This window comes from Manihot esculenta, chromosome 10 (genome assembly GCF_001659605.2).
Source record: "Manihot esculenta cultivar AM560-2 chromosome 10, M.esculenta_v8, whole genome shotgun sequence".
NCBI classification, from domain to species: domain Eukaryota; kingdom Viridiplantae; phylum Streptophyta; class Magnoliopsida; order Malpighiales; family Euphorbiaceae; genus Manihot; species Manihot esculenta.
In genome coordinates, this window is record NC_035170.2 from 2,877,425 (window position 1) to 2,905,353 (window position 27,929).

The 27,929-nt window shown below is 36.6% G+C and overlaps 2 protein-coding genes across 2 annotated transcripts; both read right to left on the reverse strand.

Annotated features, from left to right (window-relative positions):
- Positions 1-6,823: 6,823 nt before the first annotated feature.
- Positions 6,824-14,571, reverse strand: LOC122721222. The gene is made up of 6 exons (XM_043960652.1): positions 11,437-14,571; positions 9,964-10,458; positions 9,034-9,771; positions 8,068-8,883; positions 7,242-7,969; positions 6,824-7,126 (listed from the first exon to the last, which is right to left on the reverse strand). Exons 1-5 carry the CDS (start codon positions 14,230-14,232, stop codon positions 7,289-7,291), a joined length of 5,526 nt encoding a protein of 1,841 aa, XP_043816587.1. The 5' UTR covers positions 14,233-14,571; the 3' UTR covers positions 6,824-7,126; positions 7,242-7,288.
- Positions 14,572-19,148: 4,577 nt separating this feature from the next.
- Positions 19,149-27,605, reverse strand: LOC110624684. The gene is made up of 6 exons (XM_021769923.2): positions 24,232-27,605; positions 22,321-22,815; positions 21,388-22,125; positions 20,419-21,237; positions 19,596-20,320; positions 19,149-19,480 (listed from the first exon to the last, which is right to left on the reverse strand). Exons 1-5 carry the CDS (start codon positions 27,052-27,054, stop codon positions 19,643-19,645), a joined length of 5,553 nt encoding a protein of 1,850 aa, XP_021625615.1. The 5' UTR covers positions 27,055-27,605; the 3' UTR covers positions 19,149-19,480; positions 19,596-19,642.
- Between the last annotated feature and the right edge of the window lie 324 nt (positions 27,606-27,929).

The window sequence follows — 27,929 nt, forward strand, 5'->3', positions numbered from 1 at the left end:
TGATATGTTTGTGATGTGTTGCATTTCATGGAAGCATGAAATATTTAATATATATTTTCTCTATTCTGCTCACTGGGCTTTATAGCTCACCCCTCTCCCCTAACCCCAGATGTGCAGGTACAGGGTAGATCAGGAGGTTAGCCAGAGTATGGAAGCTATGTTAATGTAATAGTTAGATTGTGGACATGACAATTGTATTATGATGTAATGTAAAGTGTTTTAAAGTTATGTTATGTAATTTGAATATTGAGGATAGAGTTGTGCTTGACCAATACAGATTGTTAATCCCACTTGTATGTACATGGTCCTTATGATATGAGATATGAGGTTATGTTTCAACCAAGCTTATGTATGATGAGATACCCCATTGGAGCATTTGATGAGGGCTCCAGTGGAGGTTTATGTTATGTTTATGTTTATGTACAGGATGAGCTTGGTTGTTATATGAGAATGTTTACAGGTTTACGAGTATTGTTGATCATGTATGGGATTAAACAGGATTACAGGTTATGTCAGGCTTGCTACGGTTCCCGGCTGCCTTATGCCGATCTGGATCCTAGCGCCGGTAGCGGTTCGGATTTCCGGGCTGTTACATTCTTGAGCTAGTTTGGTCCCTCATTTGAGTCCACCTGTGTAGGTACGGACCAGAGGAACCGCAGAGATCAGCAGTGAGTACTGCTTCAGAGTTTACAGAGTCAGTTTAGAGTCAGCCAGAGGTGAGTAGAACTAAACTTAATCTTTTATTTTAAGGAATTAAATGCCTAAAGCATGTTCATGCATCATGATGATATGTAGTAGGTTGATTGCACTAGTTCCACGAATATGGCGCATTTGCATAATATGTTGTTGATGTGGATGGACCAAGGCGACCCCAATAGCCCTAGAGATTTTATAAGACCTGGCCGGGCCAGGCATATTGAAAGTCCTGTGTGAGCCATTTGAGAGCCGGGCAACTATATGCGTAAGACCTGTGTGAGCTCCTTTGTGGGCCGGGCACCTGTATGTGAAAGTCCTGTGTGAGCTCTCTGTGGGTCGGGCATTATGAGGGAGTTTTGGTGGTCATGTCCATCCGTGATATGAAATGTTTGTACTGTGACGCATTTCATGAGAGCATGTAATTAATGAACTGTTTTCATTGTTTCTACTCACTGCACTTTTTAGCTCACCCCTCTCCCCTAACCCAGTTTTGCAGGCTCAGTGTACAGGGGAAGTTCAGCAGGGTACAGGAAGAGAAAGAGTAAAGAGATGTGTAATAGTATAGTGTGGACATGTAATGTTATAAAGAGATGTAATAGTTTGTATAGTATTGTGCTTGACCCATATGTAATGTAAATCCCTTGTATATACATGGTCTGTTTATGTATATGTCTAGTTGATGAGCATGGATGACCAGGTTTAACATATACTGTGTGGACTCAGCTAGAGCTTTGATGAGTGCTCTGGTAAGGGGTCTGCGTACAGAGTTAGTGCATGCACAGGTTGAACCATGGTATTGAGTAGAGTTTTATAGTTTTTACAGAGTATGTTTGATCATGTTTGGGGATTTTACAGGTACACAAAGAGTATAGCAGGCTTGCTACGGGTCCCGGCGACCTTAAGTCGATCTGGATCCTAGCGCCGGTAGCGGTCCAATTTTCGGATCGTTACAGATTGGTATCAGAGCCCTAGATTCATATGGTCGGACCTTTAGAGAGAGTGTCGGGCTCATAGAGATTATAGATGGTCAAGCACAATAGGAAAACATGTCCACTAGGATAGGATGTTGAGTCCTGTCTACATGATGATGTGAGATGCTATGCTTCTATGCATGTGCATTATTGATATGTGATGTATGCTAATGTGCTATGTTATGTGCTATTTTCCAGAGTAAGATGAGAGGAACTCGTCGATCAACTCGATTGACTGGAGTCCCACCAGAGAATGAGGGTATGGATGCTCGTCCTCCTGCGTTGCCAAGGGCAATGTCTCAGAGATCAAGCAGGGAGGGTGCGTCAAGGGACCCTAGAAGGTCCTTTAACGAGAGCAGAAGAGGATCAGACAGAGGAGGGAGGTCAGAGGAAGCGAGGGAGGCTGCGGATGTTGATCAAGAAAGAGAAGACAGTCAGGGTATGGGAGAGTCTCAGGGAGGCGCTCAGGCCTCAGGGTTTGGTTACCCACCCTTTCCACAGGGCCCGGGGTATCCGATGGGAGGTACGTCGGATTACCCTAGTTTTATCCCATATCCCACCTACATGCCTTATATGCCTTATCCTCCTTTTTACCCACCATATCCCATGTATCCACCCACGCCTTTCCATTCAATTTCAGCACACCCTGAATCAAGAGATACAATACCTCCACCTTCACCACCAGAACCAGTAGTCCCTGTTGTCTAAGTACCTCAGCCTAGCTCATCTGGGGGAAGTAGGGTAAAGATGATAAAGTACCTAAAGTTGGATGCTCCCAAGTTCAACACGGGAGACGACCCTTTTGAGTACCTCAGGTTGGTTAAGATGATAACCGACGAGTTAGGACCTGATGATAGCAGAGCCATTGAGATGGCAGGGTTCACTCTGAGATGTAAGAAAGCTCAAGAGTGGTATAAGAATTATGTGAACCCCAGGTTGGATAGCATGTCTTGGGAAGAGTTCGCCAATGAGTTTGCAGGATGGGATTTTCCTGACAGTTCCAGGGAGATGAAAGTTGTAGAGTTTGAGCAGTTTGAAGGAAGACATTATGAGGGAAGCTCATAATGCTAGGTACAGTATTCACCCTGGAGCCACCAAGATGTATCAGGATCTGAAAAGAGTGTATTGGTGGCCAGCTATGAAGAGAGAAGTGGCACAGTTTGTGTCTGCCTATGAAGTTTGTCAGAGGGTGAAACTGGAACATCAGAAGCCGGTTGGAATGCTTAACCCACTACCGATTCCAGAGTGGAAATGGGAGAACATAGCTATAGATTTTGTGGTGGGGTTACCGGCAGTGTCCAACAGACTAGACTCTATATGGGTGATTGTGGACAGACTGACTAAATCTACTCACTTCATTCCTGTCAGGAGTAATTACTCTGTGGACAAGTTAGCACAGGTCTATGTGGAAGAGATAGTAAGGTTGCATGGGGTTCCCGTGTCTATAGTGTCAGACAGAGGACCTCAGTTCACCTCCAGGTTTTGGCGGAGTCTGCAAGATGCTATGGGCACGAGGTTGGATTTTAGCACTGCTTTCCATCCACAGACTGACGGACAGTCAGAGAGGACCATCCAGACTATAGAAGATATGCTCAGAATGTGTGTGTTAGACTTTGGCGGTTCTTGGAAGCAGCATCTACCTTTGGTGGAGTTTGCCTACAACAATAGCCATCATGCTAGCATCAGGATGGCTCCTTATGAAGCTCTATATGGGAGGAAGTGCAGATCACCGGTTTGCTGGGAAGAAGTAGGGGAAAAGGCTCTTGCAGGGCCTGAGTTAGTAGAGATTACCAGCAGGCTAGTGCCCCTTATCAGAGAGAGAATCAGAACTGCTGTGAGCAGACAGAAAAGCTATGCAGATGTCCGCAGAAAGCAGCTAGAGTTTCAGGAGGGGGATATGATATTGCTGAAGATGTCTCCAATGAAAGGGGTGGTTCGGTTTGGAAAGAAGGGTAAGCTAGCTCCACGGTACATTGGTCCCTTTGAGATCTTGCAGAAGATCGGGAATGTGTCGTATAAGCTGGACTTACCTGCATCTATGGAGAGAATTCACCCGGTATTCCATGTTTCTATGTTGAGAAAATTCGTGTCAGATCCGAGTAAGGTTCTTAGTGAGCCTGATGTAGAGATCCTAGGAGATCTCACCTATGTGGAGCAACCAGTACGGATCATAGACACACAGATCAGAAAGCTGAGGAACAAGAAAATTTTGATGGTGAAAGTCCTTTGGAACCACCATAATATAGAAGAGTGTACCTGGGAGACACGGGAGTCTATGCTCCAGCAATACCCATATCTGTTTTAAGGTTAGTTCTTCCTCTTTTTATGTGTTTGTTTGTTTGAGGAACATTCGAGGACGAATGTTCTTAAGGGGGAGAGAATGTAATACTCGGCTAGAGTCCAGCATCGGAATTCCTACCGTCCAGTGGAATTTAGGGTGTCGGAACCCTCTAGAAGGGTAATGGGTATGTTTTTCTAAAGTATTTTTATATGTTTTAATGTTTTAAGTATAAAGGAAAATGAGTTTTTGAAGGAAAAGATTTAAGGGAGAAAAGCCAGGTTCGGCCGCCGAAGGTGAAGTTCGGCCGCCGAACATGCATTGCTTTCGGGATCACGTTTGGCCGCCGAAGGTGGTCTGGCCAGCCACCTATAAAAGGCCAAAGGTCGGTGGAAAGATAAGATTTTCTTTCCTTTCCCACTCACAGAGGTGAGATCATGATCTTCCTTGGGTGATCTTCATGTTTTCTTCAAATCTTTCATGGTTTTGAGAGGTTTTTATGTTGTTTTGAAGGTTTTGTGCAAAAGAGCAAAGTTTTGAAGCTTGGAGACTTTGAGAGCTTGTTCCTCCATATCTCCACGTTAGGATCGCTTATCCTCAAGACCTTCAAGAGGTAAGTGTAGATCCTTAGCTTCTTGTATGTTTTATAAAGGTTTTATGAAGGTTTTATGGGTAGATATGCATGTTTAGGTTAAGTAGGTTTTTGTATGTTTTGGTGCAAAAGCATGTTATGTGTTGTGTTGATGTTGTTGCTTGGGGTTTTAAGTTAGTTTTGGACCCCTTTGTGCATGTACTTGAGTATATGCTTGTTGTGGAGTGTTGAGGTGCATGTTTGAGAGTGGTTTGGGGGAGTTGTGCATGAGTTGGAGCAGGGTTCTGCCTTACTGGGGAACCCAGTTTCGGCCGCCGAAAGAGGGTTCGGCTGCCGAACATGTTGAGGAGGTGGTTTCGGCTGCCTAAGCTCACCCCCGAAAGTTTGGACTTTCGGCTCTGGAGGGGAGTTTCGGCCGCCGAAAGTGCCACCGAAGGTTCGGACTTTTGGCTCTGGAGTGCCTTCCAGCCCCCGAACCTTGCCCCCGAAAGTTGGACTTTCGGATCTGGAAGAGACTTTCGTCAAGAGTGCATGAGTTTCAACTCTGGAGAGGACTTTCGGTCGCCGAACCTGCCGCCGAAAGTGCCCTGTCCAGCCTTCTTTTGCATGCTTTATGTGATTGTTTTAGGATGTTTAGGGGGGCTTTTGGAGAGTTTTATAGAGATGTTCTTGAGCTAGTTTGGTCCCTCATTTGAGTCCACCTGTGTAGGTACGGACCAGAGGAACCGCAGAGATCAGCAGTGAGTACTGCTTCAGAGTTTACAGAGTCAGTTCAGAGTCAGCCAGAGGTGAGTAGAACTAAACTTAATCTTTTATTTTAAGGAATTAAATGCCTAAAGCATGTTCATGCATCATGATGATATGTAGTAGGTTGATTGCACTAGTTCCACGAATATGGCGCATTTGCATAATATGTTGTTGATGTGGATGGACCAAGGCGACTCCAATAGCCCTAGAGATTTTATAAGACCTGGCCGGGCCGGGCATATTGAAAGTCCTGTGTAAGCCATTTGAGAGCCGGGCAACTGTATGCGAAAGACCTGTGTGAGCTCCTTTGTGGGCCGGGCACCTGTATGTGAAAGTCCTGTGTGAGCTCTCTGTGGGTCGGGCATTATGAGGGAGTTTTGGTGGTCATGTCCATCCGTGATGTGAAATGTTTGTGCTGTGACGCATTTCATGAGAGCATGTAATTAATGAACTGTTTTCATTGTTTCTACTCACTGGGCTTTTTAGCTCACCCCTCTCCCCTAACCCAATTTTGCAGGCTCAGTGTACACGGGAAATTCAGCAGGGTACAGGAAGAGAAAGAGTAAAGAGATGTGTAATAGTATAGTGTGGACATGTAATGTTATAAAGAGATGTAATAGTTTGTATAGTATTGTGCTTGACCCATATGTAATGTAAATCCCTTGTATATACATGGTCTGTTTATGTATATGTCTAGTTGATGAGCATGGATGACCAGGTTTAACATATACTGTGTGGACTCAGCTAGAGTTTTGATGAGTGCTCTGGTAAGGGGTCTGTGTACAGAGTTAGTGCATGCACAGGTTGAACCATGGTATTAAACAGAGTTTTATAGTTTTTACAGAGTATGTTTGATCATGTATGGGGATTTTACAGGTACACAAAGAGTATAGCAGGCTTGCTACGGGTCCCGACGACCTTAAGTCGATCTGGATCCTAGCGCCGGTAGCGGTCCGATTTTCGGGTCGTTACAATAGATATAAATAGTGTATCCTAAAAAAAAAAACACCTCGAAATCAAGGGTTGCATTCCAGGCCAGCCATTGTGTTTAAAGCAGTGGGACCAATTATGCCATTCTTTTCAAAGAAAGAGAGAGACAGTGTTAAAAAAAAGGCCATTGGCTTCCATGCACAAATGTCCCATGGATAGAGTTATTCATCCAATCTTTCAGAATTTCATTTCTGAGAATATAATTCTTCCGTCCCGCAAAGCATCATTATTCCATATGATGAATAAGGTCGGTCTAACCATGCATCTATAAATTGGATATAGACTTGATTGATGATCTTAATTTTATAATTTATAAAAATATTATGTTATTTTGTGTCCTATCTGTGTAAGAAATTTCAATATCATCAACTCTCAACTCTGTATTTAAAATAAATTTATAAGAATTCATTTCAATTTGATTTATTTTATATTTAATTCTCTCGTTTGCAATGAAATAATTAAAGCATTTTTAGCTTAAAAAATTTCAATTTAAAAGACATAGAAACCATTCATCATTATATAAAAATTCAATTGCTTTTATTTTTTCTTATAAATGATTACATATAGCACAAATTGAGGTCCATAAATTCAAAATAGAGGTAACACAGAGAATACAAGTTGAGCACAAATTCAGAAGCTTGCCAAATAGTTGTATTCAACAAAAAGAGAGAGAATGAAAAAGCTTGACATCATGAACTAAAAGACCTCCCATATAACTTCACCTGCGAAAAAAACCTGTGTTTGAGGAGTGCTACTAAGGAACATCTGCATTACTCCGGCTTTGCCCAAAAGTGCAAATGAAGGATACCTTCAGTTTTCCTTTTGCTATTGCTGATCTTGACAGAATTTGCCCTGTCAGAAGAAAACATTATCAGTTAAAGTGGGAATGTTACGAAATTATATTTAAGAAACAAGGATAATCACAAGAAACAAAAAGATTTATATAGATATAGCTTCATGATATGACCTTGAAAGGCGCCCTTAACAATCATGCTGGGCTGCTGGGGTCATTTTCTACTGAAACTGTGGAAAGGGATTCATCATCTTCGGGCAGTCGACTATATCAACTTGTTTTAAGGACAGACATCTCAAAACGTCACTTCCAGAATAAAAACTTGCTAAGCTAGGCAAACTCTCAAGACTGATGGATTGTAATGAAGGGAATATGGTCTTATCCCACACTTCTTCATCTTCTCTTTCCCCTTCTTTATTGATGATTTGCTCCAACATAGTACATCTCTTTACTTCCATACTCCCTAATCGCACAAGCTCCAATGCCATGGGAAGAGTAAATATATTTCTCAAGCTGCTGCAGTTATACAACTTCAGCAGTTTCAGGTTTTTAAAAGTCAAAATCCCTTGAGGATCCTTGCTCCATATATGCCTCAGCTTCGGTAGATCAATTAAATGCAATTCCTGTAACCATGGCATCAGCCCAGCATGCCCTTCATCTGCATTCATCCCTTCCAAATCAAATATTTTTTCTAGTGAATCACATTGTTCTACAATGAGCACCTTCAATCTTTTCAAGAACTGCATTTGATTTGATGATAAGGCTTTTGACAAAAATTCACACTTGTCCACTGCCAATTTGCTTATGTTGACTAAAAAATTCAAGGGAAGTTGGCTTTGCCATTTGTCCCTTAAATGGGGAAATTTAGAGAGTTTCATATTCCAAATGTGATAAAATCCTTCCTGCAAAAGGCAAAACGTTGCATTAGTTAAAGAAGAAAAAACATTATCTAAACAGGCATCACAAAACGAATTGGTAAGAGAATTTGATGGACGTATACCATTTCCAAATACGACTGCTGTACTGTGGCATTAAGGTTGCCCTCCCAACGCCAACTTTGAAAATGTATTGCATGCAGATCTACACACTGCAGCTTTGGTGTGCTTAAGCTTCCCCCACAGAAGATCCTCATATTGGGGCATCCGCTTATGGTTATTACTTCCAAACATGGGAATTTGAAAGTTAGACCCCCCAAGCAGAAGCCTGTTAGGCTTTTCAAATGGACGAGTTCCAAAGTTTTCAATTTGCAGAACACAATTTCTTCTGTTCCATCTCCTTCATCTGTTACTATTTCTGTCAACATCTTGCAAGTTCGAATCTTCATCGTCAGGAGTTGCACCATACTTTTGGCAGCTGATGATGTTACCAGATACTTCAATGCTTTGCAAAAACTAACTTCTAAAGTCGTTAGATCTTGGAAAGATGCAGATGATGGTGCTAGATTGATCAAATTAGAACAAGCCCATACAGTCATAGCTTCCACATATGCAAGAACAAGATCCAGTTTAGGGTGTGGCTTCCACATATGTTTCAGATCACGAAGGTGATACAGATTTAACTTTCTTATCAGTGGTACTGTAGTGCCATCATCAAGTCCTTCATTTCGGAATAACTCTTCGAGAGAGGAATCCCTCACACATAGACTTTCCAGATTGGATAATCTTTGAAGGAATCCAAAAAGAGCAATAGATGATTTATCTTGAATGTGGTGGAGGCTAATCGATTTTACATTGAAGAACTTCTTTTGGAATTGATATTGGATTATCGCCTCAATGACTCGACCATCTAATGACAACTGCTCCAAACTGATGAAAATCTAGAAAACATTGAAATAAAAGGGAAAGTTTTATGACGGAAATCATTATTTTGCGATAAACTTCTGACAACTTCATGGTGAAGTCTAAGAAGTATGCATAAAAGAAAGAATTGAATTGTGAACTTTCAGAGAATGTAGGGAATTGTGTACCTTTTCGGCCAAGGACATGGGTTGTTGAATTGAGTTGTTGCATTGATCCTCTCCATACTTTTCTTGGAGATTAAAGAAATCTGAAGCAAATTGTATTCCTTTTCGGCATCGAAGCAGAGTCAAATATTTTAATTTTGGGAATTCCAAATGGCAGGTCCCTGGATAAAAATTCCTAATTTTCGGTAGACCTTTAAGTCTCATGGAGACTAGTCTAGGGAACACAAAACAAGGGGCTGCTTCTACACCATCTGCCTTTGTAACTATCTCCTCTATCCCACAAGAATCCAATTCAAGACTTCCAAGTTTCAAAAGTTCTTTAGCTATGGAGGAGGGAAAGAGATTTTTAAGAATCTTACAATTTAGCAGATGTATGGATTCCAGATTTTGGAAGGTGAGAATTCCTTGTGGATCTTTACTCCATATGTGCTTCAATCCTCGGAAGCCAGATATATACAGTTGTTTCAAATCAAATGACAGTACAGAACTTGCTTCTTCAGCATTGAACCCTTGAAGTTGATATATCTCTTGCAGTGAATGACAATCAAATAAATCCAACCGCTCCAATCTTTGGAATCTTGCCAAGTTATTCGATGGAAAAAGAGTTTTTAAGATTTTACAATCCTGAATCCTCAATATATTTAGTTTGCAAAAGGAACCTTCAGGGAGTTGGGTGTGCCATGTCCTTTCCAAGTTACTCATGCTGACAATGTACATTTCCTCCAAGCTAGGAAATGCAACCTGCAATGTTACAAATAGTTAATAATGGGCTTAACTATGGGGTGTAAAATATAAAACATATTATATTTACTGGGAAAACCACAGAATTTAGGCAGAATATATATAAAACATATTATATCTACTCTTTACCATTTGAGAAAGAGGATAATTGAATACTGACAATGACATTGGGTAATAAAGGGAAAAATTCACCTTTTCATCAAATAGAGGTGGAGATGTGATGTCTTGGGTTCTGTCCAAATCCACTTCTTTGGGTTTTTTACTGACCATAATATCTGCACATAGAGGATTCGAGACAAAAGTCTTAAATGCAGGGCATTTCTCTATAGATATTTTGGTCAAACAGCAAAAGTCAATTAAATGGCCATCACAGAATCTTATGAGATTTGGAAGATTCTTGAGCTTCAGCTCATTTAGATTAGGGAAGAGTATCTTATTCATCATTTCTTCAACAAATTCTTCTGTGAGTATTATCCCTTCTATGAACTCACAATCTTCTATCTCAAGTTTCTTCAGTTGCAAAAGGGTTTTGACAAATGAAGTAGTAAATAAATACTTCAAATCCTGGCAGGCCAAGACAGATGATGAGCTCATTGAGTTTGAAGAATCTCCAGAGAATAATTCATCAATCTTGTTTTCACATCCTACTGAGTTTACTTTCAAGACCTCTAATTTGGGGAAGGAAACCTGCAGATAAAATGTTTCATTTCATAAACAACTCTAATTTTAAAATTGATTGAATTTTATGTAAAAAATTAAAAATTGAATTTAACAGAGCATACCTATCCCATGTGGCATCACAATTGGGATTTTTTTTATTCTTAAAATTGAGTTTCATATGCCACAATAGATATGTTACAAAAAAAAAAAAAAAAAACTAATTAACCACCTCACAATCAAAATCCAAAAATAAAAAATAAATAAATTATACTTTAATCTTTATATTTAATACAATTTAGCTATACTTTTAAACTGTTCTGCTAGTGTTTTGATAAATATTTTTTAATAATACGATCCTGATGTGCTCAAATTCAAACACCCATATCCTTTTTTTTATATTATTGATAATAAATATAATTTAAAATAATTCAAATTAAAATTTACTAATAGTTAATTTTGTAAAATTGATGATAAATTGATGATAACATATCTAAAAATTTTACATGTTTACAAATTTTCAATTTCAATATATCATGATTATTTTACTAAAATATCAAAGACTCAAAGACTCAATAAGTGACTTTAAAAATACAGAACTAAACTATAGATTTCCCTAAACCTAAAAAACTATTGTAATTTACACATTTCACTTTTTACAAGTTTTGATTGTGAAGATACAAAATTATCCTTTGATTAATTAGTTAATCAAAGAGTTAATTTACTTTTTTTTCATTTTGTTATGTTAAGAATAAAAAGGTGTCCAATATCATAGCCTAAAGTAAATTTTAATTTCAAATAAAATTATATTAAATTTAAAAATTATGGATGATTTTAATAAAATTTAAATTGCTAAAATATGTAAAGATTTAGCTTTCTATGCCATCTAAAATATAAGATCCAATTGTTTTAAAATTTATTTGTAATAGATAATGTTATTATGTCGATTTTTTGTTAATTGAAACAATGAAATGAATAAAGTCAAGTCCAAAAGCCACATAAAAATACCATTTTGTCAAAAAGAGGCAATGGAGTGTGGAACTCATCTTGTAATGCAACTCCTTCGAATCCTTGTTCATTTGTCGTTTGCATTTGCAATGCAGGCATTGCCTTCACTTTGAACCAAAAGCTTTTGAGTATCGGCAGACCACATAGTGTCAGGGAGCGTAATTGAGAAAACTCAGCCACTTCAATTTTGTCATCTCCAACTCTACTATCATCAAGCACAATTTCTTCCATGCTTTTGCAATTGCTTACTTCCATTTCTCGAAGTTGAGAAAGGCTTCTAATCATGGCGATTGACAAGAGATTCTTCAATCTATTGCATTCATTGACTTTTAAGATGCTTAATCTAGTGAAAGACCCTGCTGTGAGTTGGCCATGGAAAAGCATTTCCAGGCTCACCAAATTCTCCAAATACAGAGACTCCAGGATGGGAAAGGCATCAGAATTAAGGACCCGCGCTGTTGAGTTAATAACATACTGAATGTCATAACCTTTTCGGATTTGTAGATGCTTTAAATGTGGAAAGCCTTCCCAGTTCAGGTCATACAAAATGCTCTTTATCCCCTTCACTTCATTTAAAGATAAATCTTCCGTTTCCTTCAACAAAATACCAACTCCATGATCCAAGTAAACGCTTGTATTAAGCTCTAGCATCCTGGAGGATTCATACTTATCGGCCCAATACCATCTTTTTCCAATGACAATTCTATACCTTTCCAACTTACTGGAGAACAAGTCCTTTGGTAACATCTTGGAGTCTGGAATGTCTATTTCCAATGTTGTCAAGTGAGACAGGTGTTTCAACTCAGCAAGGCTTGCTTTGCTTGAATTGCTGAGACTTTGAAGCTCCCATTGACAAAAGCTATTTTGCATGTACAATTCCTCTAATAGGGACAACCTTGATATGACATTTGCTGGAATCACTTGGAGTTTGTAACAGTTGCTCAAATCTAACAATTTCAGCCCTGTCAGCTGCGCTATTTCTCTAGGCAGCTGTTCTATCTTAGATTCACGAAAACTCAGGATCTCTAATCTTTTCAGTTCACCGATAACAGATGCATCCCGCAATACGCATCTATCTAAACACAAGGTAAGAAGGTTTGTCAAGTAACCAAGAGATGGAGAAAGCGACCATAAGCACATCCCAGTGAAACGCAGTACTTTGAGCTTTGTAATCCCCTCAAAAAATTTCGAATGAATATTTCCCCTTCCAAGTACAAGTAACTCTAATTCTGGGCACTCCAACCTTTCAGGAAGCTCATCAATTTCACAGTAAGGCAAATAAATTCTAGAGCAGTTTTTGAGATCTCTGTTTGGCCATATCTTTGATTCAATATCTCTGAACGTTAACAAATGTTGAGATTTAGATGCAATTGAGAGAGCAGCATCTCTAACAACGTCATGCATTTTCACATACCCATTCTTGTTACAATCAAGTAGCAAGCAAGAGGCTTTCAGGTTACTGACCAATTTATCTACTCTGTTTCTTGCATCCTCCACCGTATATTTGCTTCTAAGCAAATCCAAACCCATGCTGTAAATCAACAAGTCTCTGATTTGAATATCACCCTGAGCAATTTGCGCACAAAGCAGGAACAATGACTTGGCCTCATGACTCGCAAGATGGTTATAACTCAACTCTAAAGCTGAGTACACTTTTGCCTGAATTCCTTCATTATCAACCCTAGATAATTCCTTCAAGGCAAGCTTCCATTCGTGTAAGTCCTTATTCTTCAAAGCTCTTGCAACTGTGACAATTAAAACAGGCAAGCCTGCACATTTTTTAGCTACTTCAGTAGCTACAGAATGCAAGGCCTGATTTGTAATGTCACCCACCATTGTCTGAAATAAACTCCATGCCTCTGCTTCTGATAGAACTCGAAGCTCAAAACTTTCTTGGGTGCCCATCTCTCTAGACAGTATATCTTCTCTTCTTGAGGTCAGTAATAATTTACATCCTTTGTGATCGCTTCCAAAAGGAATGCCTACTTTCTTCGGTTCAAGTTTTTCCCAAATATCATCCAAAATAATGAGGATCTTCTTCTCATTTACTAACCGTTGATGCAGTCGACATGCTCTTCCTTCTTCAGTCTCCTCTTCGAATTTCAGACCCAGCATATCAGCAATGGTCCCTTGAATTTTTCTAAGCTCTGGTGTCTCAGATACTGTAGCCATAACTACAACATCGAACAACTTGTCTTCTATTGCTTTCCTGTGGACTTCGTTCGCTAGGGTGGTTTTTCCAATACCACCCATTCCATACACTCCTATCATGTCAACAGCAGGATCCATCAGTGCATCCATAACTTTCTTCAAAATAGACACTCTTGAATGCAAGGCCTCATTATCATATATAGATGGAACCACTATAGGCTCTAGGAGGGGACGGTAGGAAATCCGATCAAATCTGCCTTCATCCTGGAGCTCAACGACTGCTAAAGCTTCCTTGTCTGCTTTCTTGCTAAGCTGGTAGCGCTTCTTCAAATCAGGAATCACTCCGAATAAACACTTTCCCTTTGCTTGTTGTTCACCGATGAGAATTTCCTCAGCTTCTTCGATGGCTTTGTTCACACAAGTCAGCCACTCTTGAACACTATTGTTGATCCTGTCTCCTTGTCTTGTTGCCTGATCAACAGACTGCCGCAAATCATCTCTTTGTCTCGTCAACTTTTGGAGCTGATTCTTGAGTTTTTCCACTTTGCTTTTGTAGTTGAAAGCGTAACAGAGATGTCGTTTAATAGGGACAACAGTGAACTCAATAATGGTGGGCACAATGGCAAGAATGGTATCCAAAGCCATTTTCCTTCCTTTGGGATAACAGATGCAAACAGAAAGGAAACAATGAAAAGAACAAAATGAAAAATAAACTCAGGAAGAAGGGAAGATGAATTTTAATTGGCAACAGGACAGAGCTATTTGTCTAGTTCAAAACACAGATGGCAGAGCAAAAGTAGTCCATGTGAATTTGAGACTCAAGACTGAGAGCAAAGTGAAGAGCTTTACGGATGGTAGCAGAAAACAATGGCAAAGTGAAGAGATGTTTAATAGAGAATACTGTTTATACAATTAGCTTTAGCACACTGAGCTGTACTAAAAAAACCAGTACATCAAATCAATATGTTGATTAGCATTAGTGGAATTATTGCATTTGTAATCTTCTTTATCAAAAGGAGACTCAATTATGGAATCCTCTTTTACTTTTTTTTATTATTATTTATTATAAAAAGACATAGCTTTTGGACCATCAAAGTATCACATCATGGACGACTCATAGCATTAGTGGAATTATTGCATACTTGTATTCCTTCTACCTTTTACAAAAGACACTTCATTGCCTTTCACTATCAAAGTCACTAACTAATATTCGTTGGACGAGTCATATAATTTTGAAATGCCAAATTTTGAAATACCAAACAAACAAATCAATACCATATCTTCTCATAACCCTTATTTGAAATGTTAAATTTTAAAAAAAATTCAAAAGAAATGAAATCTTGTTTTCTAATTTTTGTGTTTGACAAGACCAATAGTATAAAATTTCAATTCTATATGAGAATTGATTTTGAATTAAAAGTAAATTTTGCCAAAATTATTAGAATTTTACAAAAAATGATTTCACTTAAGGTTATTTACATTAAAATTACTTAATTAGCTCTTAGAACTCTTTTTATTTTCTTTTTCTTTTATCCTTTATTTTTTCATTTGTTTTAGTTTTAAATTTATTTGGTGGTTTCCATTGTTATCACTCTGTGGTAGATGTAGTTTTCATATGAGCTTTCACCCTTTATCTTTTTGTTTAGGCTCACACCCTGTAATGACAATCACCTGATTAAAAAAAATTAATAGAAAGGAGTTTAGATAATAAATATTACAAACAATATGAAATTTATTAATTATGCTTTTGTTTTTATCTATCAATAAAATTCAATTCATTTCTATTCATAAAAGTATTTATTTATTTAAAATTAATTTAAATATAATAGAATTCAATTGAATTTTTTATATTAGATAAAACTACATATGAAAACTAGTCACAAACTCCTTTGACTTAATTTGGTAGTCTGTCACAAACTAGTCAAATTATCAAATACAATCACTAAGAATTTACAATGTGAAAATGTTCACATCACAAATAAATGAATCTCACATGATATGTAAAAAAAAAAAAAAAAGTCCATTGAATTTTATAAACTGACCTTGCCACTGAAAATGGGTGTAATAGGAGCATCAAGATATCCCTTGCAAGGTTCTTTTTTTCCCTCAGCAGTCATGCTTGAGTAATTTTTACTTGAAATTGTGGAACAAACATCTCCATCTTGGGATTCAGTAATTTCACTTTTTTTTTAAAGCATGGACATTTCAGAACATCACTTCCTGAGTAAAAAATTATCAAACTACGACTCTCAAGACTAATGGACTGTAATAAAGAGAATATGGTTTTATCCCTTACTCCTTCCTCTTCCCGGTTCATTATAGATGATGTCCTCCAATAAACTACATCTCTTTATTTCCATGCACTCAAGTTGCACAAGCTCCACAGCCAAGGGAAGAGTAAATAAAATCCATCCTGCTAAACAAACACACCGCATTACTTGAAGAATAAAAAAAATTACTCTCAAACTGTCACCGTTATTTCGCATTGAGGTTGCGCTGCCAAATCCAATTCTCAAAATGTCCATGCATCAGTTGAATATACTGAAGCTTTGGTGTGCTTAATCCTCCAGCAGAAAATGTCCCCATATTAGGGCATCTATGAACAGTTAGTAGTTCCAATGATGGGATTTTGAGTGTGATCATTTCTTCGCATTGCAATAAAAACTCCTGAATTACACAAAGCAAAAAATAAAAATAAAGAAGAATCTTGCACAGATACAGTTTCAAAATTGGGTAATCTTTGAGGGAATCCAAACAGAGCAGCAGTTGATTTCTCTGGAAATGAAACCATTTTGCTACTAGGATTGCAAGATCGGCTCAATCATGTGTTCCTGGATAAAATCTCCTAATTTCTTTTACCCTTTGTTTGGATCTTAATTGTGTGAGGGAAATGGAGACAAACTAAGGAGGAGAAATAAGGAGAAAAGAAAAGAATAGAAATTCAATTTTCTTCTTATTGTTTGGATAGGTTATTAGAAGAGAAGATAAATATAATTTCCCTCTTAGAAGAAAATGACTATAATATCCTTACACTCTTAAAAGGAGAACTTTAAACTCAAGGGCATTAAAAAATTTTCAACACAAATCATGTTAATTTTCTCCATTTCTCTTCATTTCCCACCAATTTGGTGGGAAATGTTTTGGGCTCATTTGAAGGGGAAGAAAAATACAACTTCTCTCCTTTTCTCTCTTCTGTTGGTTATGGAAACAAGAGAATTTTAGGAAATTGAATTTCTTTTTTTCTTCCTTTCTCTCCAATTCCCTCCATCCAAACAAACATTAGGTTTTTGAGAGTTAAAAGAGAACACTTTCTTTCCGGTAATTCATGCAGATTCAACTCCATGGCGTGCATCATTCAGTTTTAACTCCTTTCTTCATAGTCTCTCGTTACTGCTGTATTCATGGACCATACTATTTTTTTTGTCGAACCATGGACTATACATATTTCAATGGATTTTGGATTTTTTTTTTTTATAATTTTTTTTAGAGTTGTGAATTTTTTTTTTTCAGTCCAGAAATTGAATGATATGTTGATTAAGGCACTAAGGCCCAATAATACACCAGGCCCAATAATTTTAAAATAATAATAATAATAAAATATATAAAAATTATACAACGATTTGAATATGATTTTATTTTCCTTCTAAACAATAAATTTCATTCATAGGGTTGAAATCAAGAATAATTAATAAAGTTCATAATTCAAATACAAAAGGCCTTAAAGGGTCAAAAAGAGGAAAAAAAAACTCTCACAATTTACAAAGATTCAAGTTCAGTGACCAAACTCTTTGATTCGGCTAGCAAAAATGTGATGTCACTTCCCTTCTCTAAAACTTTCAAAACGGCAATGGACAAGTCTTTAACAAAATTAATTACTCTTTCAAAAATAGCATAACACCTAAATTAAAACATCAAAGAGCAGGTATAAACAAGACAAGAAGCATGATGCGAAATCTTGTAGAATGAAGAAAAGTGAAAGCATTAGACAGATAGCACACATGTAAAAGCCGAATGGATGGAGATGAAGAAACTAGATGCTTGAGGAAGAGAAAATTACTATTCCACAATCACATCGAGTTAATGCCTCCTGAGAGGGAAATCCCCACCCTCCTTCTCTAAGATTTCTCCATTTAAAAACTTAGATTCGGACACTTTCACTACATAACAGAAAGAAAATAGAAATTAAATAGAACCAAAGTAAGAAAAAATACATCTCTCTTGTTTAAAGCCCGATTCACCAAAACTAAGAACAAAATTTAAAAACTATTTAAAACCTCATTCGGAAAGAAGGAAAACAACTCACATCCGAGCAAGAAGGGAAGAACTAGAAGAACTAGAAGTAGAGATCTATGTTTAGTTTAGCTGTAAGAAATTTTCTTTATGGCTTTATTTCTCATCTCTCCATATGGCCAAAGTACTTTTTGTTTAGGCTTCCCCTGCTCGCTTAAAGATGTAGAGTTGCTTCTTTGATTTTTCATCTAATAACAACTTCCCCTTATGGATTGGATGTGCATAAGTGATTGTTCTTTTTGTTGCAGATATGAAATCGGACATATACAATTTCATTTAAGTCATTTTTAAATTTTAATTTTATTTTAAAATCGGAACAAAATCAACTTATTGGATATTTTTAAATTCTGATCTTATTTTAAAATTGGATCAAAAGAAACTTATAACCGATACTAATTTATTCTTATTATTCATATATATTATATTAAGACTCCATTAAAAAAATAATATTGTATCTAATTGTTATGATTTTTTTTAATAAATAAAATATGTTATATAAATTTAACTTTAAATTAATTTTAATATTTTTTAGCTCTAAGAAAATAATTTTTAGTATTAAAGAATTAAAAATAGAGATGTGACATAAGTTGCTTACACAACCTTAGCCCTTTCTTTTAAATCACTGCTCACAAGAGTTTTAATTTTCTTGAATTACAAGCTACTAGTTTTTTAGAATCTCAAATCAATTGCGAATGAATGTGTTACTTTATCAAAATTGTCATATTCGTATTCAATAGATATAAATAGTGTATCCTAAAAAAAAAACACCTCAGAAATCAAGGGTTGCATTCCAGGCTAGCCATTGTGTTTAAAGCAGTGGGACCAATAATGCCATTCTTTTCAAAGAAAGAGAGAGACAGTGTTAAAAAAAGGCCATTGGCTTCCATGCACAAATGTCCCATGGATAGAGTTATTCATCCAATCTTTCAGAATTTCACTTCTGAGAATATAATTCTTCCGTCCGGAAAGCATCATTATTCCATATGATGAATAAGGTCAGTCTAACCATGCATCTATAAATTGGATATAGACTTGATTGATGATCTTAATTTTATAATTTATAAAAATATTATGTTATTTTGTGTCCTATCTGTGTAAGAAATTTCAATATCATCAACTATCAACTCTCTATTTAGAATAAAAAATTTATAAAAATTCATTTTAATTTGATTTATTTTACATTTAATTCTCCCGTTTGCAATGAAATAATTAAAGCATTTTTAGCTTAAAAAATTTCAATTTAAAAAACGTAGAAACCATTCATCATTATATAAAAATTCAATTGCTTTTATTTTTTCTTATAAATGATTACATACAGCACAAATTGAGGTCCATAAATTCAAAATAGAGGTAACACAGAGAATACAAGTTGAGCACAAATTCAGAAGCTTGCCAAATAGTTGTATTCAACAAAAAGAGAGAGAATGAAAAAGCTTGACACCATGAACCAAAAGACCTCCCATATAACTTCACCTGCGAAAAAAACCTGTGTTTGAGGAGTGCTACTAAGGAACATCTGCATTACTCCGGCATTGCCCAAAAGTGCAAATGAAGGATAACTTCAGTTTTCCTTTTGCTATTGCTGATCTTGACAGAATTTGCACTGTCAGAAGAAAACATTATCAGTTAAAGTGGGAATGTTAGGAAATTATATTTAAGAAACAAGGATAATCACAAGAAACAAAAAGATTTATATAGATATAGCTTCATGATATGACCTTGAAAGGCGCCCTTAACAATCATGCTGGGCTGCTGGGGTCATTTTCTACTGAAACTGTGGAAAGGGATTCATCATCTTCGGGCAGTCGACTATATCAACTTGTTTTAAGGATGGACATAAAACGTCACTTCCAGAATAAAAGCTTGTTAAGCTAGGCAAACTCTCAAGACTGATGGATTGTAATGAAGGGAATATGGTCTTATCCCACACTTCTTCATCTTCTCTTTCCCCTTCTTTATTGATGATATGCTCCAACATATTACATCTATTTACTTCCATACTCTCTAATCGCACAAGATCCAATGCCATGGGAAGAGTAAATATATTTCTCAAGCTGCTGCAGTTATACAAGTTCAGCAGTTTCAGGTTTTTAAAACTCAAAATTCCTTGAGGATCCTTGCTCCATATATGCCTCAGCTTCGGTAGATCAATTAAATGCAATTCCTGTAACCATGGCATCAGCCCAGCATGCCCTTCATCTGCATTCATCCCTTCCAAATCGAATATTTTTTCTAGTGAATCACATTGTTCTACAATGAGCACCTTCAATCTTTCCAAGAACTGCATTTGATTTGATGATAAGGCTTTTGGCAAAAATTCACACTTGTCCACTGCCAATTTGCTTATGTTGACTAAAAAATTCAAGGGAAGTTGGCTTTGCCATTTCTCCCTTAAATGGGGAAATTTAGAGAGTTTCATATTCCAAATGTGATAAAATCCTTCCTGCAAAAGGCAAAACGTTGCATTAGTTACAGAAGAAAAAACATTATCTAAACAGGCATCACAAAGCGAATTGGTAAGAGAATTTGATGGACGCATACCATTTCCAAATACGACTGCTGTACTGTGGCATTAAGGTTGCCCTCCCAACGCCAACTTTGAAAATGTATTTCTTGCAGATCTACACACTGCAGCTTTGGTGTGCTTAAGATTCCCCCACAGAAGATCCTCATATTGGGGCATCCGCTTATGGTTATTACTTCCAAACATGGGAATTTGAAAGTTAGACCCCCCAAGCAGAAGCCTGTTAGGCTTTGTAAATGGACGAGTTCCAAAGTTTTCAATTTGCAGAACACAATTTCTTCTGTTCCATCTCCTTCATCTGTTACTATTTCTGTCAACATCTTGCAAGTTCGAATCTTCATCGTCAGGAGTTGCACCATACTTTTGGCTGCTGCTGATGTTACCAGATGTTTCAATGCTTTGCAACAACCAACTTCTAAAGTCGTTAGATCTTGGAAAGATGCAGATGCTGGTGCTAGATTGATCAAATTAGGACAACCCGATACAGTCATAGCTTCCACATATGCAAGAGCAAGGTCCAGTTTAGGGTGTGGCTTCCACATATGCTTCAGATCACCAAGGAGATACAGATTTAGCTTTCTTATCAGTGGTACTGTAGTGCCATCATCAAGTCCTTCATTTCGAAATAACTCTTCGAGAGAAGAATCCCTCACACATAGACTTTCCAGATTGGATAATCCTTGAAGGAATCCAAAAAGAGCAATAGATGATTTCTCTTGAATGTGGTGGAGGTTAATCGATTTTACATTGAAAAAGAACTTCTTTTGGAATTGATATTGGATTATCGCCTCAATGACTTGACCATCTAATGACAACTGCTCCAAACTGATGAAAATCTAGAAAACATTGAAATAAAATGGAAAGATTTATGACGGAAATCATTATTTTGCGATAAACTTCTGACAACTTCATGGTGAAGTCTAAGAAGTATGCATGAAAGAAAGAATTGAATTGTGAACTTTCAGAGAATGTAGGGAATTGTGTACCTTTTCGGCCAAGGACATGGGTTGTTGAATTGAGTTGTTGCATTGATCCTCTCCATACTTTTCTTGGAGATTAAAGAAATCTGAAGCAAATTGTATTCCTTTTCCGCATCGAAGCACAGTCAAATATTTTAATTTTGGGAATTCCAAATGGCAGGTCCCTGGATAAAAATTCCTAATTTTCGGTAGACCTTCAAGTCTCATGGAGACTAGTCTAGGGAACACAAAAGAAGGGGCTGCTTCTACACCTTCTGCCTTTGTAACTATCTCCTCTATCCCACAAGAATCCAATTGAAGACTTCCAAGTTTCAAAAGGTCTTTAGCTATGGAGGAGGGAAAGAGATTTTTAAGAATCTTACATTTTAGAAGATGTATGGATTCCAGATTTTGGAAGGTGAGAATTCCTTGTGGATCTGTACTCCATATGTTCTTCAATCCTTGGAGGCCAGATATATACAGTTGTTTCAAATCAAATGACAGTACAGAACTTGCTTCTTCAGCATTGAACCCTTGAAGTTGATATATCTCTTGCAGTGAATGACAATCAAATAAAGACAACCCCTCCAATCTTTGGAATCTTGCCAAGTTATTTGATGGAAAAAGAGTTTTTAAGTTTTTACAATCCTGAATACTCAATGACTTTAGTTTGCAAAAGGAACCTTCAGGGAGTTGGGTGTGCCATGTCATTTCCAAGTTACTAATGCCGTTAATGCACAAACTCTCCAAGCTAGGAAATGCAACCTGCAATGCTATCCCAAATAGTTAATAATGGGCTTAATTATGGGGTGTAAAATATAAAACATATTATATTTACTGGGAAAACCACAGAATTTAGGCAGAATAGATATTAAAAATATTATATCTACTCTTTACCACTTGATAAAGAGGATAATTGAATACTGACAATGACATTGTGGAATAAAGGGAAAAATTCACCTTTTCATCAAATAGAGGTGGAGATGCGGTGTCTTGGTTTCTGTCCAAATCCACTTCTTTGGGTTTTTTACTGACCATAATATCTGCACAAAGAGGATTCGAGACCAAAGTCTTAAATGCAGGGCATTCCACTATAGATAGTTTGTCCAAACAGCAAAAGTCAATTAAATGCCCATCACAGAATCTTGTGAGATTTGGAAGATTCTTGAGATTCAGCTCATTTAGATTAAGGAAGAGTATCTTATTCATCATTTCTTCAACAAATTCTTCTGCGAGTATTATCCCTTCCATGAACTCACAATCTTCTATCTGAAGTTTCTTCAGTTGCAAAAGGGTTTTGACAAATGAAGTTGTAAATAAATACTTCAAATCCTGGCAGGGCAAAACAGATGATGAGCTCATTGAGTTCGAAGAATCTGCAAAGAATAAATCATCCTGCTTGTTTTCACATCCCACTGAGTATACATTCAAGACCTCCAATTTGGGGAAAGAAACCTGCAGATAAAATGTTTACTTTCATAAACAACTCTTATGAATGATTAGTGAAGATCATACATATTAGCATAATTTTAGTAACAACGATTAATATTATTTTATATTGTATATTAATAATTAATGATAAAATATAGCTACAAAAGAATTGTAAAAAGAGTGCATCTAAGCTTAACATCGTATGAGAACCAGCTTAGTAATAGTTTAATCAAATATTTATGTTTTAAACTTGTGCAGAATTAATTGAAATGCATATAATAAATTTAAGAATTTAAATATAAATATTTAATCTACTGTATAGTTGTTAAATTCATTCTATAGCCACATCCAAAGTAGAGTAAGATGCATTAAAATCATCACAATCACTTAGTTCTTGATTGTATTTTCAATTTTTTATGCTTGCTTGTTCCAAATAATTTTTTTTTTCAATTATAATTCATACCTTTATATATATTATTTTATTTAAAAATTCACATATTATTTATTAGTAATAATAAGACTAATAAATTTATTTATTTATATACAAGTAGAAAGAATAAATAGGATTCAAAGTCATATAATACAATTCTATCCCTTATAAAATTTTACACGTACAAAATCAACCAAACACAAAAATAAGTTGGAACAATGTCCTCAATTTTTTATTCTTAAAATTGAGTTTCATATGCCACTTACAAAAAAAAAAAATTAACTAATTAATTAACCACCTCAAAATCAAAATCCAAAAATTAAAAATAAATAAATTATACTTTAATCTTTATATTTAATACAATTTAGCTATACTTTTGAAACTGTTCTGCTAGTGTTTTGATAAATATTTTTTAATAATAAAATCCTGATGTGCTTAAATTCAAACACCCATATCCTTTGTTTTTATATTGTTGATAATAAATATAATTTAAAATAATTCAAATTAAAATTTATAACATATTTAAAAATTTTACATGTTTAGAAAATTTTAATTTCAATATATCATGACTATTAATATCAAAGACTCAATAAGTGACTTTAAAAATATAGAACTAAACTATAGAATTCCCTAAACCTAAAAACTATTGTAATTTACACATTTTCACTTTAAAAGTTTTGATTGTGAAGATACAAAATTATCCTTTGATTAATAAGTTAATCAAAGAGTTAATTTACTTTTTTTTTTGTTATGTTAAGAATAAAAAGGTGTCCAATATCATAGCCTGAATTAAATTTTAATTTCAAATAAAATTATATTAAATTTAAAAATTATGGATGATTTTAATAAAATTTAAATTGCTAAAATACGTAAAGATTTAGCTTTCTATGCCATCTAAAATATAAGATCCAATTGTTTTAAAATTTATTTGTAATTGATAATGTTGTTTTGTCGATTTTTTGTTAATTGAAACAATGAAATGAAAAAAGTCAAGTCCAAAAGCCACATACCATTTTGTCAAAAAGAGGCAATGGACTGTGGAACTCATCTTGTAATGCAACTCCTTCGAATCCTTGTTCATTTGTCGTTTGCATTTGCAATGCAGGCATTGCCTTCACTTTGAACCAAATGCTTTTGAGTATCGGCAGACGACGTAGTGTCAGGGAGCGTAATTGAGCAAACTCAGCCACTTCAATTTTGTCATCTCCAACTCCACTATCATCAAGCACAATTTCTTCCATGCTTTTGCAATTGCTTACTTCCATTTCTCGAAGTTGAGAAAGGCTTCTAATCATGGAGATTGGCAAGAGATTCTTCAATCTATTGCATTTATTGACTTTTAAGATGCTTAATCTAGTGAAAGACCCTGCTGTGAGTTGGCCATGGTAAAGCTTCTCCAGGCTCACCAAATTCTCCAAATGCAGAGACTCCAGGATGGGAAAGGCATCAGAATTAAGGACCCGCGCTGTTGAGTTAATAATATACTGAATGTCATAACCTTTTCGGATTTGTAGATGCTTTAATTGTGGAAAGCCTTCCCAGTTCAGGTCATACAAAATGCTCTTTATCCCCTTCACTTCATTTAAAGATAAATCTTCCGTTTCCTTCAACAAAATACCAACTCCATGATCCAAGTAAACGCTTGTATTAAGCTTTAGCATCCTGGAGGATTCATACTCATCGCCCCAATACCATCTTTTTCCAATGACAATTATATACCTTTCCAACTTATTGGAGAATAAGTCCTTTGGTAACATCTTGGAGTCTGGAATGTATATTTCCAACGTTGTCAAGTGAGACAGGTATTTCAACTCAGCAAGGCTTGCTTTGCTTGAATTGCTGAGACTTTGAAGCTCCCATTGACAAAAGCTATTTTCCATGTACAATTCCTCTAATAGGGACAACCTTGATATGACATTTGCTGGAATCACTTGGAGTTTGTAACAGTTGCTCAAATCTAACAATTTCAGCCGAGTCAGCTGCGCTATTTCTCCAGGCAGCTGTTCTATCTTAGATTCACGAAAACTCAGGATCTCTAATCTTTCCAGTTCACCGATAACAGATGCATCCCGCAATACGCATCCATCTAAACACAAGGTAAGAAGGTTTGTCAAGTAACCAAGAGATGGAGAAAGCGACCATAAGCACATCCCAGTGAAACGCAGTACTTTGAGCTTTGTAATCCCCTCAAAAAATAAATCAGATATCTTCAAATCAGGGCCTTCCGAATGAATATTTCCCCTTCCAAGTACAAGTAACTCCAATTCTGGGCACTCCAACCTTTCAGGAAGCTGATCAATTTCACAGTAGGGCAAATAAATCCTAGAGCAGTTTTTGAGATCTCTGTTTGGCCATATCTTTGATTCAATATCTCTGAATGTTAACAAATGTTGAGATTTAGATGCAATTGAGAGAGCAGCATCTCTAACAACGTCATGCATTTTCACATACCCATTCTTGTTACAATCAAGTAGCAAGCAAGAGGCTTTCAGGTTACTGACCAATTTATCTACTCTGTTTCTTGCATCCTCCACCGTATATTTGCTTCTAAGCAAATCCAAACCCATGCTGTAAATCAACAAGTCTCTGATTCGAATATCACCCTGAGCAATTTGAGCACAAAGCAAGAACAATGACTTGGCCTCATGACTCGCCAGATGGTTATAACTCAACTCTAAAGCTGAGTACACTTTTGCCTGAATTCCTTCATTATCAACCCTAGATAATTCCTTCAAGGCAAGCTTCCATTCGTGTAAGTCCTTATTCTTCAAAGCTCTTGCAACTGTGACAATTAAAACAGGCAAGCCTGCACATTTTTTAGCTACTTCAGTAGCTACAGAATGCAAGGCCTGATTTGTAATGTCACCCACCATTGTCTGAAATAAACTCCATGCCTCTGCTTCTGATAGAACTCGAAGCTCAAAACTTTCTTGGGTGCCCATCTCTCTAGACAGTATATCTTCTCTTCTTGAGGTCAGTAATAATTTACATCCTTTGTGATCGCTTCCAAAAGGAATGCCTACTTTCTTTGGTTCAAGTTTTTCCCAAATATCATCCAAAATTATGAGGATCTTCTTCTCATTTACTAACCGTTGATGCAGTCGACATGCTCTTCCTTCTTCAGTCTCCTCTTCTAATTTCAGACCCAGCATATCAGCAATCGTCCCTTGAATTTTTCTAAGCTCTGGTGTCTCAGATACTGTAGCCATAACTACAACATCGAACAACTTGTCTTCTATTGCTTTCCTGTGGACTTCGTTCGCTAGGGTGGTTTTTCCAATACCACCCATTCCATACACTCCTATCATGTCAACAGCTGGATCCATCAGTGCATCCATAACTTTCTTCAAAATAGACACTCTTGAATGCAAGGCCTCATTATCATATATAGATGGAACCACTATTGGCTCTAGGAGGGGACGGTAGGAAATCCGATCAAATCTGCCTTCATCCTGGAGCTCAACGACTGCTAAAGCTTCCTTGTCTGCTTTCTTGCTAAGCTTGTAGCGCTTCTTCAAATCAGGAATCACTCCGAAAAAACACTTTTCCTTTGCTTGTTGTTCACCGATGAGAATTTCCTCAGCTTCTTCGATGGCTTTGTTCACACTAGTCAGCCACTCTTGAACACTATTGTTGACCCTGTCTCCTTGTCTTGTTGCTTGATCAACAGACTGCAGCAAATCATCTCTTTGTCTCGTCAACTTTTGGAGCTGATTCTTGAGTTTTTCCACTTTGCTTTTGTAGTTGAAAGCGTAACAGAGATGTCGTTTAATAGGGACAACAGTGAACTCAATAATGGTGGGCACAATGGCAAGAATGGTATCCAAAGCCATTTCCCTTCCACAGAAAGGGAAGCTGGGAGGTTACCCAAAACCAAAAGAAATCTATTAAAGCTCAAGCAATCAGAAACATAGAGAAAGATGAGACAAAACCAGGGCCACAAACTACTGAAGCCAAGCAAAGCAAGAGTAAGTCATCCTTTGCCAAAGCTGAGGAAGAGGATAAAAAGGAGATCGTCGGCCATCTAAACGCCTGAAGGATTGACCGTCAGAAGGAGGAGGATAGTTAGGATTCCCGAGATTTCCAACATCGAAAAAAGCGGAGACACTTCACACAGTAGGAATAGATCTGGTTTACTGAAGCGTTATTGGCAAAGGGGTGAACTCAGAGAAACAGTGAGAAGAACCTTGCCTCAACCAACTAGCAAATGCGGGTGCACAAGATGTCCGTAAAGATCCACCTACAAAAAGGCTATATGCAACCTAAAAACAGGTAATGAAATCTAAAGAACAACACACAAGAGGTAGCCATTAAAACCCTCTCACCTAAAGAGCTTTGCTGCCAGAAAACATAAAGAAAAATACAAAAACTATTTACATCCCAACCCGTGACAAATCAGGGGAGGATAGGGCAGAAGAAGGCCAGATGAGAAACCGACAGGGCAATTGAAGTATGTATTTTAAAAAATATATTAAAATATATTAAAATTTATATTTATCTGTTATTGAAATTTAATAAAAGAAAAATTACTCGAAAACATTCAAATAGATGATTGCAATTCTTGGTCTCTTAAAGTTTATAAGAGAGTAAAATGGCAAAGCTCTGCCTCATCCTTTATTTCAGAGAACTAGGATATCTTGCATGCAATAAAAATAGTATAGCTAAATGAAGACCCTCTAGTTTCTAGGTTCTGTTTTCAATCTTTTCC

What these genes read in the sequence shown, in the direction of transcription:
- LOC110624684 (XM_021769923.2), bottom strand. Translation starts at nt 27,054, where the DNA reads ATGGCTTTGGATACCATTCTTGCCATTGTGCCCACCATTATTGAGTTC. An exon ending in CACCTCTATTTGATGAAAAG is followed by an intron (nt 22,126 to 22,320) that starts GTGAATTTTTCC and finishes ATAGCATTGCAG; the next exon opens with GTTGCATTTCCTAGCTTGGA. An exon ending in CCATGTCCTTGGCCGAAAAG is followed by an intron (nt 21,238 to 21,387) that starts GTACACAATTCC and finishes AATGTTTTCTAG; the next exon opens with ATTTTCATCAGTTTGGAGCA.
- LOC122721222 (XM_043960652.1), bottom strand. Translation starts at nt 14,232, where the DNA reads ATGGCTTTGGATACCATTCTTGCCATTGTGCCCACCATTATTGAGTTC. An exon ending in TGCCTCTTTTTGACAAAATG is followed by an intron (nt 10,459 to 11,436) that starts GTATTTTTATGT and finishes TTTTATCTGCAG; the next exon opens with GTTTCCTTCCCCAAATTAGA. An exon ending in CCATGTCCTTGGCCGAAAAG is followed by an intron (nt 8,884 to 9,033) that starts GTACACAATTCC and finishes AATGTTTTCTAG; the next exon opens with ATTTTCATCAGTTTGGAGCA.